The 19,161-nt window shown below is 36.6% G+C and overlaps 1 protein-coding gene across 1 annotated transcript in view; it reads right to left on the minus strand.

Annotated features, from left to right (window-relative positions):
* LOC106091041 (uncharacterized) overlaps nucleotides 1–19,161 on the minus strand; it is a 60,702-nt gene that overhangs the window by 32,402 nt on the left and 9,139 nt on the right. The window contains exons 4-9 of the mRNA XM_059369972.1: nucleotides 12,061–12,244; nucleotides 9,240–9,679; nucleotides 8,996–9,132; nucleotides 8,738–8,927; nucleotides 5,346–5,502; nucleotides 5,130–5,153 (exon numbers count right to left, since the gene is read on the minus strand). Coding sequence (XP_059225955.1) covers nucleotides 5,130–5,153; nucleotides 5,346–5,502; nucleotides 8,738–8,927; nucleotides 8,996–9,132; nucleotides 9,240–9,679; nucleotides 12,061–12,244 — 1,132 coding nt within the window. The remainder of the gene's footprint in view (nucleotides 1–5,129; nucleotides 5,154–5,345; nucleotides 5,503–8,737; nucleotides 8,928–8,995; nucleotides 9,133–9,239; nucleotides 9,680–12,060; nucleotides 12,245–19,161) is intronic.

The following is a 19,161-nucleotide window of genomic DNA, read 5'->3' on the forward strand; positions in this document are numbered from 1 at the left end:
CTCCCGATTTGGCTTTTTGAGCCCCTACAAGGCGCACTTATCCGAATGAACTGAAATATTACACAATTACTTCTACAATGTTCAGCATTCATTTATGGTCCGAATCGGACTATAACTTGATATAGCTCCAATAGCATAACAGTTCCTTTTCAATATTCTTTGTTTGCCTAAAAAGAGATACCGCGCATAGAATTCGACAAATGCGATCCATGGTGGAGGGTATATAAGATTCGGCTCGGCCGAACTTAGCACGCTCTTACTTGTTATATGTATTCATACGTTAGACCTGAGTCCCAAGCTTACCACATACTTTTAGTTGATTCGCAAGAAATTCAAACTGGTGAGTTAGATATGTATGACCATAGTATTACACTCCTCAACGATATGTAGTCACGTCTTCATTTTCATAATATGAAGCTCACAATGACTCATCAGTCCAATCAACCTTTTCTAGTCTAGATCATAGGATCCACAGTAGTAGGTTTACATAGCTCGATTGATCTCAACACAGTTCTCTGCTGCTGTATTAAAAAAATATATAACCAAAATATCGACACACCCCAATGTTTAAGTTTAAAAAAATATTCTTTTTTTAATAAAAAAAACTTATTGATTTATCACTTTTACATGTTCAGTAATTTATCCACAAGCGGAGAGAAAAAAATTAGACAAATATTTTGTTATATCTTTCTATTGGTGTCATTTTAGAAAGTTCGAATGATCTTCTCTGAGCTTTTTTTACACCGAACATAAAACAACACAAAGAACTACTTTGCGTTTAAAAATAGATGCCAACTACAGCATTGCAGCTATTTTGGCCGTTTTTGCTCGTACGCTCAGACTTGTTGCCTTAAACCCGTCGCAAATTCAACTGAAGGTAAGACTTCTTTATCGGAAATTTACAAGTTCATTTTATTATATTTTTTCATCTACTATCTATAGCCTGCTGCTACTGTCTACTGTCTATAGGCTGCTGCTAGCCAAAAGCCAGCTTTTTTAGGGTAGGCGAACTTTAATGTCAGATGGCTTTAAGCAAATTTTTGGTTTGGCCTACACAGCCAGAGAGCGGGTAAGCAGAAAATCGTTATTCTTGTTTTTAGAGAGATTTTGTGGGTAAATAAATTGCGTGATGTCGTTTTACGAGTCTCAAACAAAACGCACACTTCCCATGGGAGTCTTTTTAATATGCACATATAGCGTCATCAAGCAAACAATTGGTAGAACAATAATAGCCAATATTTATATCGGAAGTTAAATAAATGGCTATGCCTTGTGATCACGTGTGATATTGTTTTGCGAAGACCCAACAAAATAGGAAGGGAATGGGAATTTTTGGGATTTCCGGTAAAATATAAATAAAACCTGACCGCCTAGCCTTCTCCCCAAAGTCATGGACTAAAATTCTGGCAGAAATTGGGGATAAGTTCCTAAGTTTAAAGATTCAACCAAAGATGACGAACTTGATTTAAAAATATGTTGGATGGATATATCACATTTTAATGTAATTTTTTACGAATTATGATCGATTTAAACAATAGCGATCTCAAATTTCAAAAATCTTCGTTCAATAAAGAAATGCATAATTCACAATAGAGAGATTTCTAACGATTTTACTATTTGGTTGTCCAAAAAGTAATTGTCGGTAATATAGTAGTAATATAGTCGGCGTTGACAAATTTTTTCAACGGCTTGTGACTCTGTAATTGCATTCTTTCTTCTGTCAGTTATCAGCTGTTACTTTTAGCTTGCTTTAGAAAAAAAGTGCGCGAAATTTTGTTTACATTTGTTTGTTTGGCGTCAATTTTAATATGGGTACCACATGTATTGAAAGAAATTCATTTAACAAACCGAATCAACGCTTGTGATATGCACCTTAAACGCAATAAATTCGATCCGTTTTTAAAACGAATCATAACTGGAGATGAAAAATGGATTGTTTACAACAACTTTAGTCGAAAACGATCATGGTCCAAGCATGATGAACCAGCTCAAACCACTTCAAAGGCTGATATCCACCAAAAGAAGGTTATGCTGTCTGTTTGGTGGGATTGGAAGGGTGTGGTATATTTTGAGCTGCTTCCAAGGAACCAAACGATTAATTCGAATGTTTACTGTCAACAATTGGACAAATTGAAAACAGCCATAAAGGAGAAGCGACCAGAATTGGTCAATCGTAAAGGTGTCATATTCCACCAGGACAACGCTGGACCGCACACATCTTTGGTCACTCGCCAAAAACTGAGTGAGCTTGGCCGGGAACTTTTGATGCATCCACCATATAGCCCTGACCTTGCACCATCAGCCTACCATTTATTTCGATCTTTTCAGAACTCCCCAAATGGTAAAACTTTCGGCAATGATGAGGCTATAAAATCGCGCTTGGTTCAGTTTTTTGCAGATAAGGGCCAGAAGTTCTATGAGCGTGGAATACTAAATTTGCCAGGAAGATGGCAAAAGGTTATCGAACCAAATGGCAATTATATATTTGATTAAAGTTCATTCTAAGTTTTATTAAAAATGCATTAAAATACCTGAAAAAATATAATTTGTATACAATTGTTTTGTTATTTGGTATTTGAAGGTTTTGTTGAGGAAAACAAATGAAAAGTGTAACCCAATCTAATATGCCTTATAATTTTTCTTATAAATGAAAATGCTGGGAAAAAAATATAAGTTCTGTATAATAAAGTTTCTATATAATGAAGTAATTTTCTGGTCTCGTCAAGATTCATTATGGGGAAGTTCGACGGTACTTCACACATTTGTCATTTGACCATTAAAAAATATTTTCAACCAAAAAAAAAAATCTGGTCGTTTGACTTGTAAACACTTCGTGACAGCTACCCTGTATTCGTGGTCGTTGTAAAATCTTGTTTGTTACAATCACTTTATAATCTTTAAAACAAGAGAGACAGATGACTTTTTTATATCCTACACCACCGCTGTGGTACAGGGTATTATAGATTTGTGCATTTGTTTGCAACGCTAAGAAGGAGAAGTGCTAGATAAGTATACCAATCGACTCAGAATCACTTTCTGATTCGATTTAGCCATGTACGTCTGTGAGTCCATGTATTCTTGTAATCAAAGTACAGGTCGCATTTGTTGTCCGATTGTCACGAAATTCTGCACATGTCACTTTTTTGGTCCAAGGACAAACGCTATTGATTTTGAAAAAAAAAAAATCGGTTCAGATTTAGATATAGCTCCCATATATATATTTCATCCGATTTGGCTTTTTATGGCTGTAGAATCCACAATTTTCGTCCGATCTTTAAAAAATTTGGCATTGGGTATTTTATTTGAGGTCTACATATGTGTGCTAAATTTCATAAAAATCGGTTCAGATTTAAAAATAGCTCCCACATATATGTATCGCCCGACTTGCAATTAAATGGCCCTAGTAGCTACAATTTTCAACCGATTTGCACAAAATTTGGCACGGGCTGTTTTGTTACTGATCTTAACATATCTGGAAAATTTCATCAAAATTGGTTCTGACTTAGATATAGCTCCCATATATATCTTTCATCCGATTTGGACTATTAAGGCTGTAAATGCCACAATCTTCACCAAATTTGGCGTGGAGTCGTTTTTGTGAAATCTCAATGTATGTGCAAAATTTCATAAAAATCGGTTCAGATTTAGATATAGCTCCCATATATAACTTTCATCCGATTTGGCCTTTTAAGGCTGTAGAAGCCACAATTTTGGTCCGATCTATACAACATTTAGCATGAGGTGCTTTATTTGACGTCTTCATATGTGTGCAAAATTTCATAAAAATCGGTTTAGATTTAGATATAGCTCCCATATATATCGTTCATCCGATATGGCCTTTTAAGGCTGTAGAAGCCACAATTTTCGTCCGATTTTGCATGAAAAAATTTGCGCAAAATTTCATTAAAATCAGTCCTTATTTAGATAAGTCTCCAATGTGTATATTTCATCCGATATGGACTTTTAAGGCAGTAAAATTCACAATTATGGTTACATCTCTACAATATAGGGCGTGAGATGTTCTATTTCATGTCCCAGTATGTGTCATTAAAATTTGCTCAGGTTTCGATATAACTCCCATATAATCTTTAATCCGATATTGCCTTTTAAAGATGTTGAAATCCAAATCTTTTGTCCAATGGCAGAAAAATCTTACAAGGTTCTAAATTGCTACTTCTATTGGTATACAAATTAAAGTCTGACTAGATTTCGAGATAAGTTCTACATATAAAAAGTACTACATGCACGAGGTGGTGTAAGGTATTATATAGTCGGTACCGCCCCACTTTTGCCTTTCCTTACTGGTTTATCATGGTTAAGTTTCCCATATAGACCACCCGATTAAAATTTTTGGGCATTAAAAAAATTTTTTTTTGATACCATTTCGCTGAAATTTTGAACCGTGCATTGTATTAGAAACCTTGATCTTCGTGCAGAGTATGGTTCATATCAGTCTATATTAGGATATAGCAGCCATATAGTCCGATTTTAGGTTTGGGTCTAATAAAAGTCGAATTTATTACTCGATTTCCCTGAAATTTAGTTTAGTGAGTTTTAATAGGTCCTTTGATATCTATTTCGGGTATGATCTATAACTGATCATATTTCGATATACCATATACCATATTCACCGATCTTGCGATTTAAGGTCCAGGGCCCACAAACGCCGCATTTTTTACGATTTGCCGAAATTTGAAACAATGCTGAGGGTGTTTCAGATCGGGCTATATTTGGATATAGCTGCCATATGGACCAATCTCCCGATATAAGGTTTTGGAATGTTCATGGTCAAGTTTGCTTATTGAGTTTTATAGCATAAAAAAATTAAAAATAATTATTTTAGCAACTTCACGGCTTTTGCTAAATTTTCTATTATTTTATTAATGTGGTGATTAAAATGAAAAATAAAATTGTTGCTACCAAAACTGAGATAATTGTTTTAATTTAAAGGCTTATTTGAATGTTTTATTACTTACTGTTTTTGTTCTACCACTATACTTTATTAATTAAATATATTGCAAATTATAAATAATGTCTATGAAAATGACGTGAATAGTCGAAGAACACCCTTACATCAGGCAAAAATGATAACAAGTTAATTCAAAATTGTTTTATAATGCTCGGAGTACTTTTGTTTTTTGCGTAAAATTACTCTGAAATAGAGAAAAAAAAAGTAATTAAAGTTTGCCAACCAAAAATTGTAATTCCCTGAATAGGTCTGTTTGGAAAAACATGCAAGGCCTTAATGAAATTTAACACTACTGTTCATAGACCTTTGGGCGGATGTTTTTTCTCCAAACTTCAATTAAGAGATATTATAAACTAGGAATACAAAGTCAACTTACAATATCAGAGCTATGGCCAGTATGAAAAGATTCGCATTGACAACATTGAAAAAACCTGGAAATGTTGTCAATGTTGATCGATAGATGATGGTGTACAAAGGCGATGCCACAAAGGGTATAAAGGCTTGTATGGCACTTGTGAATGAGAAGAGTTTACCTAAAAATAGAAGCAAAGAAAAAAAGATTTTAATAAATAACAAAAACAAATCGGCTAATCACATTATGGTACGATCTTTTACAATGCCCAAGACCTTGAATAAGGAGATCGTTCTAAATGATAAATATAAACAAATATAGACCGATCTGTACCATATTCAGCCACAGAAGACTTGTGTTGAATTTCAGGGAAATCAGGTAATACGAGGGTTGCCTTTTATATTTTAGGATTAGAGAACACAAAAACAAATATTAATCATCGAAAATTGCTTTATTATTTTTCAAAATATTTCCCATTAAGATCAATACACATTTGCATGCGTTTGAACCATCCGTTTGTCGAAGCACTTTTGCCACTCTGATATTGAGGTGTCTCCAAAACATGCATTCTGGACGCATCAATAGCTTCTTCAGAAGTCGAAAAACGTTTACCTCTCATTTTATTTTTTACATACGGGAATAAAAATAAGTTATTTAGTGCCAAGTCAGGACTATACGGTGGAAGACTCATCAAATCGATGTTTTGATTGCTCAAAAATGCAGTTGTTTCGTATTTTTGAAGCATTTCTTTCGACCAATCGACACGAGCCTATTTTGGGATCCAAATTGAATTAATGCTGGTCCCACTATTGTCCAATGTTGCAATATCTGTTGGCGCACAGCATCAATGGTTTTTGGAACAACAAATGATTTAGGACCACCTTCACGAAATTCGTCTTGGAGTGAACTAGGACCTTGGTTAAATTCACCATACCATCGATAAACACTGTTCCTTGATGAAACTTCATTGCCAAAAATTTAACTAAGTTCATCGATGCACTTTTGTTGGGTTAATCCACGTTGAAAGTTGTAAAAAATAATCGCACGAAAATGTTTACGATTTAATTTAACAAATAGCGCTCGTATGTCAAAACGTTCTGAGTACGTAGTATAACCTCAAAAATTTCAAGCTTTACGATTGAGCTGTCAGTTGGCAAATTGCAACACCAATGTTGTCCAATTCCGAAATATAAAAGGCAACCCTCGTAAGTGCATCTTTTAACGGTCAAGGCCTTTAATCGGACAATCGATCTATATGTCAGCTATATCCAAATTTGGTCCGATCATGACCGTACTAAATAAAGATTTTGAGGGGCCTAACACATTTTACTGTGCTATAGTTCAGCGAAGTTCGGTAATAAATGTACTATTTATTGGGCCAGAAAGCAACCGTGGCACAGAGGTTAGCATGTCCGCCTATGACGCCGAACGCCTGAGTTCAAACCCCAGCGTGAACATCAAAAACTAATTTTTTCAGCGGTGGTTATCACTTTACTAATGCTGGCTATATTTGTGAGGTATCCGGCCATGTTAAAATATCGCTACCAAGTGGTGTCGAAATGGGGCACGCCGTTCAGGCTCGACATAAAAAATGAGTCCCCTTATCATTGAATTTAAACCTTAATCAGACTGCACACATTGATATGAGAGAAGTATACCCTGTTCTTTAATGGAATGTTCATGGGAAATTTAGTATTTATGGGGCCTAAGGTCTTGGCCCCATCGGAGGATCCGTCTTTATGACAGGTATATCCAAATATGGTCCGATTTGAACCATACTTGACACGGAAGTCAAAGTCTAGACATAGAAAAATTTTTTTCTAGCCTTAAAGTACGTTTACATTGCCCATTAAATCCGACTTTATGGCCTTTTCGATATTTAAGTGCTAAATCCAGTGTTTTTTGCAGGTTTTACCGTACAAAAATAAATCCAATTCTTGCAGTATTTATTCTTAAATCCCAAATAAACCCGATTTCAGGACTGAATAATCGATAAAAGTACCAAATTATAAAACTGTTTTCAAGAATTTTGTATGGATGTGTGTGATATGCACATTCATGCATACGCATGTACGCTTAAATCTCCAAAAACGCAGTGTAAACGGACAGGATTTGTTTTTGGATTTAGCGAAATCCAGATGATAAAAATTTCAATGTAAGCGTGATATTTAAGATTTGAGCAAAAGATGATGAACTTAATTTAAAGATGTCCCATTTTAAATTTTCTTAAGAATTCGTTTGGTGAAAGACTTTTTTTAGTTGATTTTAAAGAATTTTTAACTTTAATGGTTGTTTTGAAAATGCTTTAAACTTATTATTAAAGGACAAAAATCTTTAAACGAAGTTCAAAATATCGTTGAAAGTTTGAAAATTTCCTTAGGGACAGGGTCAATGTTGTTCCTTAGCTAAAGATACAAAAATGCCTTCAGAAATAAAAAAGTTTTTAAATAATTTAAGTTTAAATTGTAAAGATGCTTAGTTTAAAAATTGTTTTTTTTTTTTATAAGAAATTGAAAATCATCTGTGAAGAGACATCTGTGAAAAATCAGTTCGAATCGAATGGAAGTCGTTAGCTCATAGCATCTATAGACAAAAATTTTGCAAATTTTGCCCATGAACATTCCACTAAGGAACAGGGGAAAACTTCTCACATATCATGAGTGCAGTTCGATTCAAGTTTAATCTCAATGATAAGGGGCCTCCTTTTTATAGCCGAGTCCGAAATGCGTGCCGAAGGGCGGCACCTCTTTGGAGAGAAGTTTTTACATGGCATAGTACCTCACATATGTAGCCAGCATTAGAAGAGGAAAACCACCGTTGAAAAATGCTTTTCTGATGGTCTCGCCAGGATTCGAACCCAGGCGTTCAGCGTCGTAGACGGGCATGCTAACCTCTGGGTTACGAATTGTACACAGCGTCTTTATTTAAAAGATTCGCTTCTTTGGCTTGCATTCATAACCCAAATTCTTCGACAAAGCAAAAAATATTTAATTATATGCACGTTTTTTTTATAGATTTTTTTCAACATAGAGAAGGATGGACATGGCTAAATTGTCCCAGATATTTAGGAGGTTCAATAGTATCAACATTCTTTATGGGGTCGAAATTGATATTCCGAATATCCCCATGCTTAAATGTTGGGTAAAAAATTATTGGGTTGCCCAAAAAGTAATTGCGGATTTTTTAAAAGAAAGTAAATGCATTTTTAATAAAACTTAGAATGAACTTTAATCAAATATACTTTTTTTTACACTTTTTTTCTAAAGCAAGCTAAAAGTAACAGCTGATAACTGACAGCAGAAAGAATGCAATTACAGAGTCACAAGCTATGAAAAAATTTGTCAACGCCGACTATATGAAAAGTCCGCAATTACTTTTTGGGCAACCCATTATTACCGTTATTGCCGAATACTTACCCAATTCATTTGCTGGCAGAAGATTTGTCAAAACAGTTCTTAGCATGGGATTAACTATGGACTTGAATACACCCAGACCAATGGCCAAATATAATTGCCAATTAGTGGCAGCGAAAGCCTTCATCAAGCTGCTGGTGGTTTGTGAGAGCAAAGCATAAATGGCCACCGTTAAAAGTTGCATTTTGAATACCTGCAAAAATTCAAACAAAAACGTAACTTTATATAAGGCACTAAGAGATTGCTTGACCTTAAACTTACCTTTCTTAATAGCCATACACCCAAGATATTACCCAGAATGGGTACCAATATGCTCACTGTCTCATAGGTAGTAAAATCTTTAACAGTCCATTGGAATTTCTCTCGCACAAATAAATAAAAAACGGTCATCGATCCCTCTGGAGGACATCAGGTAAACACAGGTGGCAATCAAAAAACAAAAATTTAAAACGTGGTCAATTAGTATTGCTAGTCCGTTAGCAGTGATCAATAAACTCCCACTTACCCACCACAAAGGCACACGTCAACAAACAGCCCACAATCAACAAGATAACCGAACGTGTTTCATATTCGCGTTGCCTGAAACACGTTTCATACATTGACTTGAGGTGATTAATGTCCAATAAACTTTTGTAACGATTTGTTGCAGTTTGCTGTTGCTGAGTCTCTTCCAATGCCTCCTCCTGATTTTGATTAGGTTCTGTCGACACCGCTGTGGTTGTGTTGGCTGTTGATCCTTGATCATCTTCCCTCGGCTCATTGGCAGTTCGACGTGCATTTAAACTTTCCGGCACCAAGAAGATTACTATTAATGTGGCCCACAAAATACTTATGGATGATATAAAGAATATCAGTGTGGAGGATTCATAGGCATTGTAGATGTAGCCAGAGGAAAAGGAGCCCACCATAAGACCTGTATAAATGACAGCTTCATATAGAGTCATTCTAGGGAGATATAAAAGAGATAAACGATTTAAGCGAAAACAAATTAAAAGGTGTTATGTTCGGCTGGGCCGAACTTTGGATACCCACCACCTCGGGTATATCTTGTATCTTGAATGTAGATAACCAAAACAACAACAAACAAAATCGTGCTCTAGCACAATGCTGATATTATTACAGTGTCCGCCCCCTAAACTACCTTCAAACCGGCCATGTTTGCCTACTATGGCAATAAGTGGCACAAATTTGATAGGTATTAGATAGTGGAAAACGAATTTGATATTTTTCAGAGCTAAGTCCATGGGTGGCCGCCCCACCCTACATACCCATCAAACTGGACATATTTGTGGATTATGGCAAAAAGAGCCTCAAATCTGGTATCTATTGTATGGCTAAGAGTTTCAGGGACGTCTCACTTCATAAACTTCCTCTCAATCATACATATATACCGACTATATGTATGGTTTGAATCTAATATCCACTTTCAGGGCAAAGCGAAACCACCAAAACCAAAAGAGAATGAAGTAGATCTAACATCTAAACTTTAATGGGCGTATCCTCCCTTTACCCTATTTTCAAAAATATCAGATCTCGGGTATGAGTGTGGCGATTTAAGCGAAATATAGTTTGTTTATAATAACTCGAAAACAGAAATTTCTTATCCTTATTTAGGGTGGGATATCTTTTGGGCGGTGCGACCTCCAAAACCCTCCAAATGGAAATCTAAGCCAATAATGACAATATGTGGCTCAAATTAAGGGTATTTAAGACTAGATCACGAATCTGATATATAGGCGTCCATTTCACCCCCAGAAATACCTCCATACCGGATATATTTACCGACCACAGCAATATAAGGCTCAAATGAAAGGTATTTGGAAGTAGAGCACGAAAATGATATCCACATTGTGGCAAAATATCTGAAAGGCCGTACCAGCATTCCAAAACAGGACTTATTTCCTGCCAGTGTCAGTATAGGGCTCAGATGAAATAAGAGAGTAGATGAAGTACACTTGTGGCCTTCATTACCCATTGCAAACTCAGCCCCGATAAGCCGTGCATAAATAAAACCCCCATATAACCCGATTTTCGGATTTGACTTTTAAACTTTTAGAACACCCAACTTTAGGCGAGTTAGTTAAAATTTTATGAAGTAAACTTATAACCCCTAAACATCCATATCCAATAAGCCCCAGACAATAGAGAAGAATTAAAGTCGATTTGATTTTTCCGCCTCTATAAACTTAAAATTTTCTCCGATTTGATTGAAAAATGGTACGTAAAGAACACCTTTAATATTAAAGTAACTTTAACATTCAAACCAAATACTTTCCCATGTCATGCAATTTTTGCCCTTGAACATTCCACTAAGGAACAGGGGCAAACTTTTCACATATCAATGAGTGCAGTCCGATTCAAGTTCAAGCTCAATGATAAGGGGCCTCCTTTTTATAGCCGAGTCCGAATGGCGTGCCGCAGTGCGACATCTGTTTGGAGAGAAGTTTAACATGGCATGGTATTTCCAAATGTTGCCAGCATTAGGAGGGGAAAATCACCGCTGAAAATTTTTTCTGATTCGAACCCCGGGTGTTCAGCGTCATAGGCGGACATGCTAACCTCTGCCCTACGGTGGCCTCCGGTCCCATGTTATGAGCCCCAAAAAATCTCATTTCTTTGCTGATATGCTTTTCTCAAGCACATCAAATGATCCTCAGATAAGTTCGTAGGTAAAAATATTGGGTTGTCCAAAATGTAATTGCGGAATTTTCATATAGTCGGCGTTGACAAATTTTTTCACAGATTGTGACTCTGTAATTGCATTCTTTCTTCTGTCAGTTATCAGCTGTTACTTTTAGCTTGCTTTAGAAAAAAGTGTAAAAAAAGTATATTTGATTAAAGTTCATTCTAATCGCTATTAGAAATGTATTTACTTTCTTTTAAAAAATCCGCAATTACTTCTTGGGCAACCCAATATATTACCGACAATTACTTTTTCACTTCACAAATGTTGCCAGCATTAGGAGGGGAAAACCACCGCTGAAAATTTTTTCTGATGGTCTCGCCAGGATTCGAACCCAGGAGTTCAGCGTCCCCTAAAAATCTCATGCTTTTCTCAAACACATCAAATGATGCCCTGATAAGTTCTTATATCCCTTATTTTCTTAGGTAGATCTAGCCCCGATTGTGCTTTTTAAACCCCTAAAAGCCCCACTTTTTTAACCAATTGGATTTCTCCAAAATTATCCACACATAAGTAGAACATTTTTTTTTTTGCAGAATCCATGATGGTTGGTGCCTGAGGTTTGGACTGGCCGAACTTGGCGCTTTGTTTCAAATTTATTTATTTCAGATGCATTTATACAATCAAAAATAGTCATACTTACCTATAAGGTCTTTCACTAGGAGTAGAAATATCAGATATATAACAAAAAGTGGCTACCGAATAGGTCACACCATCTCCCAATAGTGATAGCGGTACAGTGGGAAGCAAATAAAACCATGGGTTAACATCATAATTCTCCGATAAATGGCTTATTAAGCAGGTAAAAGTGTAGAACAAAAAGTAACCTACATTTAAAAAAAAGAGAACAAATGTTAATCATATGTGACATACATGCCGTAACAACTTAAACAATAAAATAAAAACAAGTTCGGGCGATCCCAAGGCGTATTTATAAGGTGGCCGCATCGGCGAATTGCTGTATATATCAAAATTTGTAAATAGGGTGAAGAAAATTCAAGTCGCCGTGACATTTAGAATGTTAGGCAAATTTGCTTCGACCAATCAGAGCAAGAAGAAAGAAATTTATTAATTTTTGAGTGACAAGCAAACAAAAACAAGTAAAAGCGTGCTAAGTTCGGCCGAGTCGAATCTTATATACCCTCCACCATGGATCGCACTTGTCGAGTTCTTTTCCCGTCATCTCTTCTTAGGCAAAAAAGGATATAAGAGAAGATTTGCTCTGCTATTAGAGCGATATCAAGATATGATCCGGTTTAGACCAAAATTAAATTATATGTTGGAGACCTGTGTAAAATGTCAGCCAATTCGAATAAGATTTGCGACCTTTGGGGTCTCAAGAAGTAAACTAGAGAGATCGATTTATATGAGAGCTATATCGGGCTATAGACCGATTCAGACCATAACAAACACGCATGTTGATGGTCATGAGAGAATCCGTGGTACAAAATTTCAGCCAAATCGGATAATAATTGCGACCTCTAGAAGCTCAAGAAAACAAGATCCCAGATCGATTTATATGGCAGCTATATCAGGTTATGAACCGATTTGAACCCTATTTGACACAGTTGTTGAAAGTAAGAATAAAATACGTCATGCGAAATTTCAGCCAAATCGGATAGGAATTGCACCCTCTAGAAGCTCAAGAAATCAAGTCCCAAGATCTGTTTATATGACAGCTATAACAGGTTATGAACCGATTTGAACCATACTTGGCACAGTTGTTGGATATCATAACAAAACACATCGTGCAAAATTTCATTCCAATCGGATAAGAATTGCGCACTCTAGAGGCTCAAGAAGTCAAGACCCAAGATCGGTTTATATGGCAGCTATATCAGATTATGAACCTATTTGAACCATACTTGGTACAGTTATTGGATATCATAACAAAACACGTCGTGCAAAATTTCAATCCAATCGGATGAGAATTGCGCACTCTAGAGGCTCAAGAAGTCAAGACCCAAGATCGGTTTATATGGCAGCTATATCAAAAAATCTAATCTATCTATATCAAAACATGGACCGATATGGCCCATTTACAATACCAACCGACCTACACTAGTAATAAGTATTTGTGCAAAATTTCAAGCGGCTAGATTTACTTCTTCGGAAGTTAGCGTGCTTTCGACAGACAGACGGACGGACATGCTAGATCGACATAAAATTTCGCGACGTTCAAGAATAAATATACTTTATGGGGTCTCAGACGAATATTTCGAGTAGTTACAAACAGAATGACGAAATTAGTATACCCCCCATCCTATGGTGGAGGGTATAAAAACAACTAAAAATGTCAAAAATTCCTATTAGCTCCAGACAAAACCATTAATATGGCAGGTTTAATTATTGTTCTCACGAGGTTGTTTTAGCGGTAAACTAGCTATCAACAGCTACCAAGAAAAAGTGAGTCCAGATCCCTCTGTGCGCACCCCATCTTAGTCGCAGAGTTCCTGGGTCTTGACACTCAACAGAATCAAGCAGGCGAAAGATAGAACACAGCAAAATGCTACAACAAGAACAACAGGAATGCATTTAATCTTCCACGGCAGACCAGGGTAGTTCTAGCTCAATTCCAAGGGGGCTGGGGTTGATTCCAACATCATAGACGTTTGTCACTATTATAACCAGGGACCACTCATCAAATGTGTCAAATGCATGACTCTCTGGAGGACATGAGGATTACTCCTGAATTGAGTTCATACGATGGTCATGGACAAGATAGTTAGCGTACCACTAGCAAAGGGCTACAATAGGAATATTGTGACTAGAGCTCAATGACGGTTTTTTTAACCCTTTTTGGGGCTATTGAATAATTGTGGAATTTTTTGGTCATTTGAAAAGGAGGGGGCTAAAGCTTGTTGGCTACAAAAATGACACTCACTCATCTTAGAGTGTGGTCGTTCAGATTGCCAAGATTGGCCAATGGGCTTGACGTAAACCCCCGAAAGATAAAGTTGGTGCTATTCACCAATATGAAGTAATTTGGTGTGTTTAAGGGACCTCTCCCAGATGGGGTATAGCTATCGCTCTCACTACTGATAGGACTTCTAACAAGCAACGGCAATTGCAGGGCTTTGAAATCGCGCTGGTTGACAGTTGCGCATCTATTGTGGCGCTGCCTGAATTGGTACAAGATTATGGCTATATTAACACTTTTTCCTGTCTAAATTATTTTCAGGCACATAGCGAATTTGCCTTTTCTGACTGCAATAGGGGCTTGAAATGGCAGATTGGAGGGAACTTCTTCAGCCCACCTGGCCCCCATTATTGTCAGGCATGTTGGCGCCTTATCTTCTTCGTTCTAATATCTATAGAGTATTCAGTATAAACATATTTACGTTCCAGTCTAATGTACGTTTTCTCCCTCACCTTATTCTTATTTTCTTATTATCCATAAGAACAAGTGGTAAACACTCTCACTCGTATTTAAATGTTTATCTGCTTGCTGTTTGCATCTCTTTAATGTAACATACTGTCACACACATACATACATATCCATGTACATACGTTGTTATACATTTCTAGTTCTAAGCTTTGTTTTGTTATAAATAAAGATCACTCTGTATTTGGATTTTAATTGCAACGCATCTCATCTCTGCCGTGTCAATACATTACATATTTGGCGACGAGGATAAAAAAATTTTTTTTTTTTTTTTGAACTTAAATAAGTTATTTTATATAAAAAAAAAAGTGATAAACAGAGCAAAAAAATAAATGCCGCCTAAGATGGAAGGAGAAGGAAACCAAAGTTTTGCAGCCAGTCAAATTGCAGTGTTCCAGACTTCTAATGTGCCAGAATTCAACCCAAGTGCAGAGGCGTGGAATGTATGGAAAGAGCGTCTGGACATACATTTTTGTGAAATAAGCTGCACGGACGACAATGTGAAAAAGTCGATTTTATTAAAATCAATTGGTGCTGTGGCTTATAAAATGTTGCATAGTTTATGCAGTCCAGTGTCCCCTGTGTCAAAAAAATATGAGGAGTTGTGCGAGATATTGGATACGCAGTACACCCCACCTACGATAGTGTTCAGCGAAAGAAAAAAGTTTCATGTCTCAACAAAAAGTGATAGTGAAACGGTTGCTGAGTGGTATGCCAGAGTTAAGACATTGGCGCTTAATTGTAAATTTGGTGCAAACTTGGATGCTTTTGTTTTAAATCAGTTTGTGATGGGCTTGCCACATTTCATCTTCGAACGACTGTGTGAAGAGGACGAAAGTCTAACGGTGCAAGTGGCGTTGAAAAAAGCGATGATCATGGAGACGAAAAGCATAGCAAAAGAGGCAGAGAGGGAGCAAAGTTCTGTGAACTTGGTGCAAAAGCAAAGACTCTCCAACAAGTATAACGGCAGTGGCGGTGGTGGCAGAGGTTATGGCAGCAGCGGTAACAGAGGCAGTAACAGCAACAGAGGCAGTGGTAACAGCAGTAACAGAGGCAATGGTTATAACAACAACAGAGGCAATGGCTATGAAAATAACAGAAGCGGCGGTCGCGATAACAGAATGGAAGTTGAAAAAAAGGCAGCTTGTTCTCATTGCGGTTGGCGCAACCACAGCTCTCAAGCTTGTAAATACAAGGAGAGCAAATGTCATTCGTGTGGAAGAAATGGACATCTGGCTTCTGTGTGTCATAATAAAAAGAGAAGTGTGAATTATGTATCTAATGATATTGATAACAATGATGATGATTATGATAATGATGATTTATTTAATTATTCAATTTTCAGTGTGGCTGAGCGCAAATCTAGTGATGTGTATTCTCTTCAGGTTGTAATTGATGGAGTTGAGCTTAATGCTGTGTGTGATACGGGTGCTCCGTGTACGTTGATGCCTGCTTGTTTTTATAAGGAGAACAACATTAAGAAAACACTTCGCCCATGCAATATACCATATGTAGATTACAATGGTGACAAGTTGAAGCTGGTAGGCGAATACGATGCGTCGGTGACTTTTCAAGGTAAAAGTAAATCAGTTGTTGTTGTTGTTGTTGTAAATTCATCAAATCCACCCCTGCTTGGTCGTTCGTTTTTACGATCGTTTAATTTTGAGCTGTTGCAAGTTAACAATATTGGTTCAATGGATTCTAATGCAACGATTATTGAACAAATTAAAAATGAATTTTCTGAGGTTTTTCAAGACAAGTTGGGAGAATACAATGTGAGCAAAATTTCTTTAAAAATTGCTGAGGATGCAGCTCCTGTTTTTTGTAAACCAAGACCTTTACCATTGGCATGGAAAGGCAAGATAGAGAAGAAGTTAAGAGACTTAATAAGTTCTGGTGTTTTGGAGCCGGTTGATAATTCCGATTGGGGAACTCCTTTAGTTCCAATTTTAAAGCCAAACGGCGATTTGAGGATATGCGGTGACTACAAGGTCACATTAAACAAATTTTTATTGGATTTTAAATATCCCTTACCCAGAATCGATGAGATTTTCGCATCGTTGGAGGGTGGTGAAGTTTTCACGAAGCTTGATTTATCCAATGCTTACAATCAGCTTGTTTTGGATGAAGAGTCTCAATTTTTATGCGCATGGAGTACGCATATTGGTACTTTGAAGGTGAAGAGACTACCATTTGGTGTCAAAACGGCTGCGGCCATTTTTCAAAAAACAATGGAAAATCTTTTAAGGGATATTCCCTATGTTGTTGTTTACCAGGATGACATAACCATCACTGGCAAAAATATGCAAGAGCATATCAGGACTTTGAAGCGTGTACTTCAAAAACTACAGTCTTCAGGATTGAAGCTCAATTTAAACAAATCAGTATTTTTTCAATCTGAAATTTCCTATTTGGGATTTAACATCGACAAACATGGATTAAGAAAGAACAATGACCGGATTTCATCAATAATCTCGTGTCCTATTCCCAAGAATATTTCTGAATTACGAGCTTTTGTGGGCATGGCAAATTATTATTCGAAATTTATTAATGATTTTGCAAAAATCATGTCTCCACTATACAATTTATTAAGCAAAGATGTAGCCTTCGATTGGTCAGACAAATGTCATAAGTCGTTTGAGGATATAAAGAAGTCTGTTACTTCAGACCAAATCTTGGTTCATTTTAATCCTGACTTGCCAATCATATTAACTACTGATGCTTCAAATAATGCGGTAGCTGGAATTTTATCACACAGGTTTTCTGAAACAACAAAACCGATAGCATTTGTATCCCGAGCTTTGACGAAAAGCGAGAAGAATTACAGCACTCTTGAGAAAGAAGCCCTAGCCATTGTGTTTAGTGTTACTAAACTAAGGCAATATTTGCTTGGAAACAAATTCATTTTAAGAACGGATCATCGCCCATTATTGGCCATTTTTGGTAGCGACAAGGGTTTGCCTGTCATGGCTTCAGCAAGAATGCAACGATGGGCATTAATTCTTTCTGGATTTAATTATACCATAGAATATGTGAAAGGAATTAAGAATGAAGCAGATAGCATTTCAAGGATGCCTCAAAAAGAATTTCAATCTGATAATGTTGAAAATTCTTACATAAATTTTATTGAAGCCAATGAAGCAGGTTTTAAAATCGATTTTAAAGATATTTCTCGTGAAACGAGACGAGACCCGATTTTGTCAAGAGTTGTGGACTGTATCTCCAACGGCACACTCAATAATATTGCTGGTGCCAATTTCACACCATTTCGGGAAAAGTATACCCAACTAACCGTTGAATATGGTTGTATTTTATGGGGTTATCGAACAATAATACCTGATAAATTAAAAGAAAAAGTTCTAAATGAACTTCATCGTTCTCATTTGGGGATTGTCAAAACCAAAGCCCTTGCAAGGTCATACATATGGTGGCCAGGCCTTGACAAAGACATTGAGAACTTAATTAAGAACTGTCTACCGTGCCAAAAACTACAATCCAGTCCTGAGAAAAGCAGTTTAATACCATGGGTGCCAAATGATTCGGTATGGAGCCGAATACATATTGATTTTGCTGGTCCGATAAGAAATTTTTACTTTTTAATCGTCATCGATTCATTTTCAAAATTTGTTGAAGTTTTCAAGACTAAAGATATGACGACAGCATTCACCGTCTCAAGGTTAAGAGAACTGTTTTCACGTTATGGTATTGTCGACACACTTGTAAGTGACAATGGCACACAATTCACTTCACATGATTTTGAAACTTTTTTGTCCTTGAATGGAATTAAACACATCTTAACTGCACCTGGACATCCATCAACTAATGGCCAAGCTGAGAACTTCGTTAAAACGTTTAAAAAATCCATATATGCTAACTTGGAGCAAAATAAAGATGCCAATTTAGACCAAATTTTATACCGATTTTTAATGGACTATCGCAACATGACCCATTGTAGCACTGGTGAATGTCCAGCAAAGATTTTCTTTGGCAGAAAACTAAAAACCCGGTTTAGTCTTTTAAAACCACCAACGACTACGGAAAAGATAATAAATGCACAAGAAAACAACGTTCGAAACCACAAAGGTAGTCGAAATATTCAATTTACAGAAGGTCAGAAGGTAATGGTACGTGATTACCGTAATCCAAACAAATCCAGTTGGGCACAAGCAAAGATAAAACAACAACTTGGACCTCAATCGTATTCGTGCATTTTATCACACAACAACTATATCATTAAACGCCATCTAGATCAGATAAGAGGTCAACAACAAAAACAACAACAAATCGTCGATTTGCAAGCACCTACAACAAATACCTTGTCTTCAGATGGTCCACAGCAGATGCAAACGACTGAAGATA

This window comes from Stomoxys calcitrans, chromosome 5, assembly GCF_963082655.1.
Source record: "Stomoxys calcitrans chromosome 5, idStoCalc2.1, whole genome shotgun sequence".
In the NCBI taxonomy this organism is placed as follows: Eukaryota; Metazoa; Arthropoda; class Insecta; order Diptera; family Muscidae; genus Stomoxys; species Stomoxys calcitrans.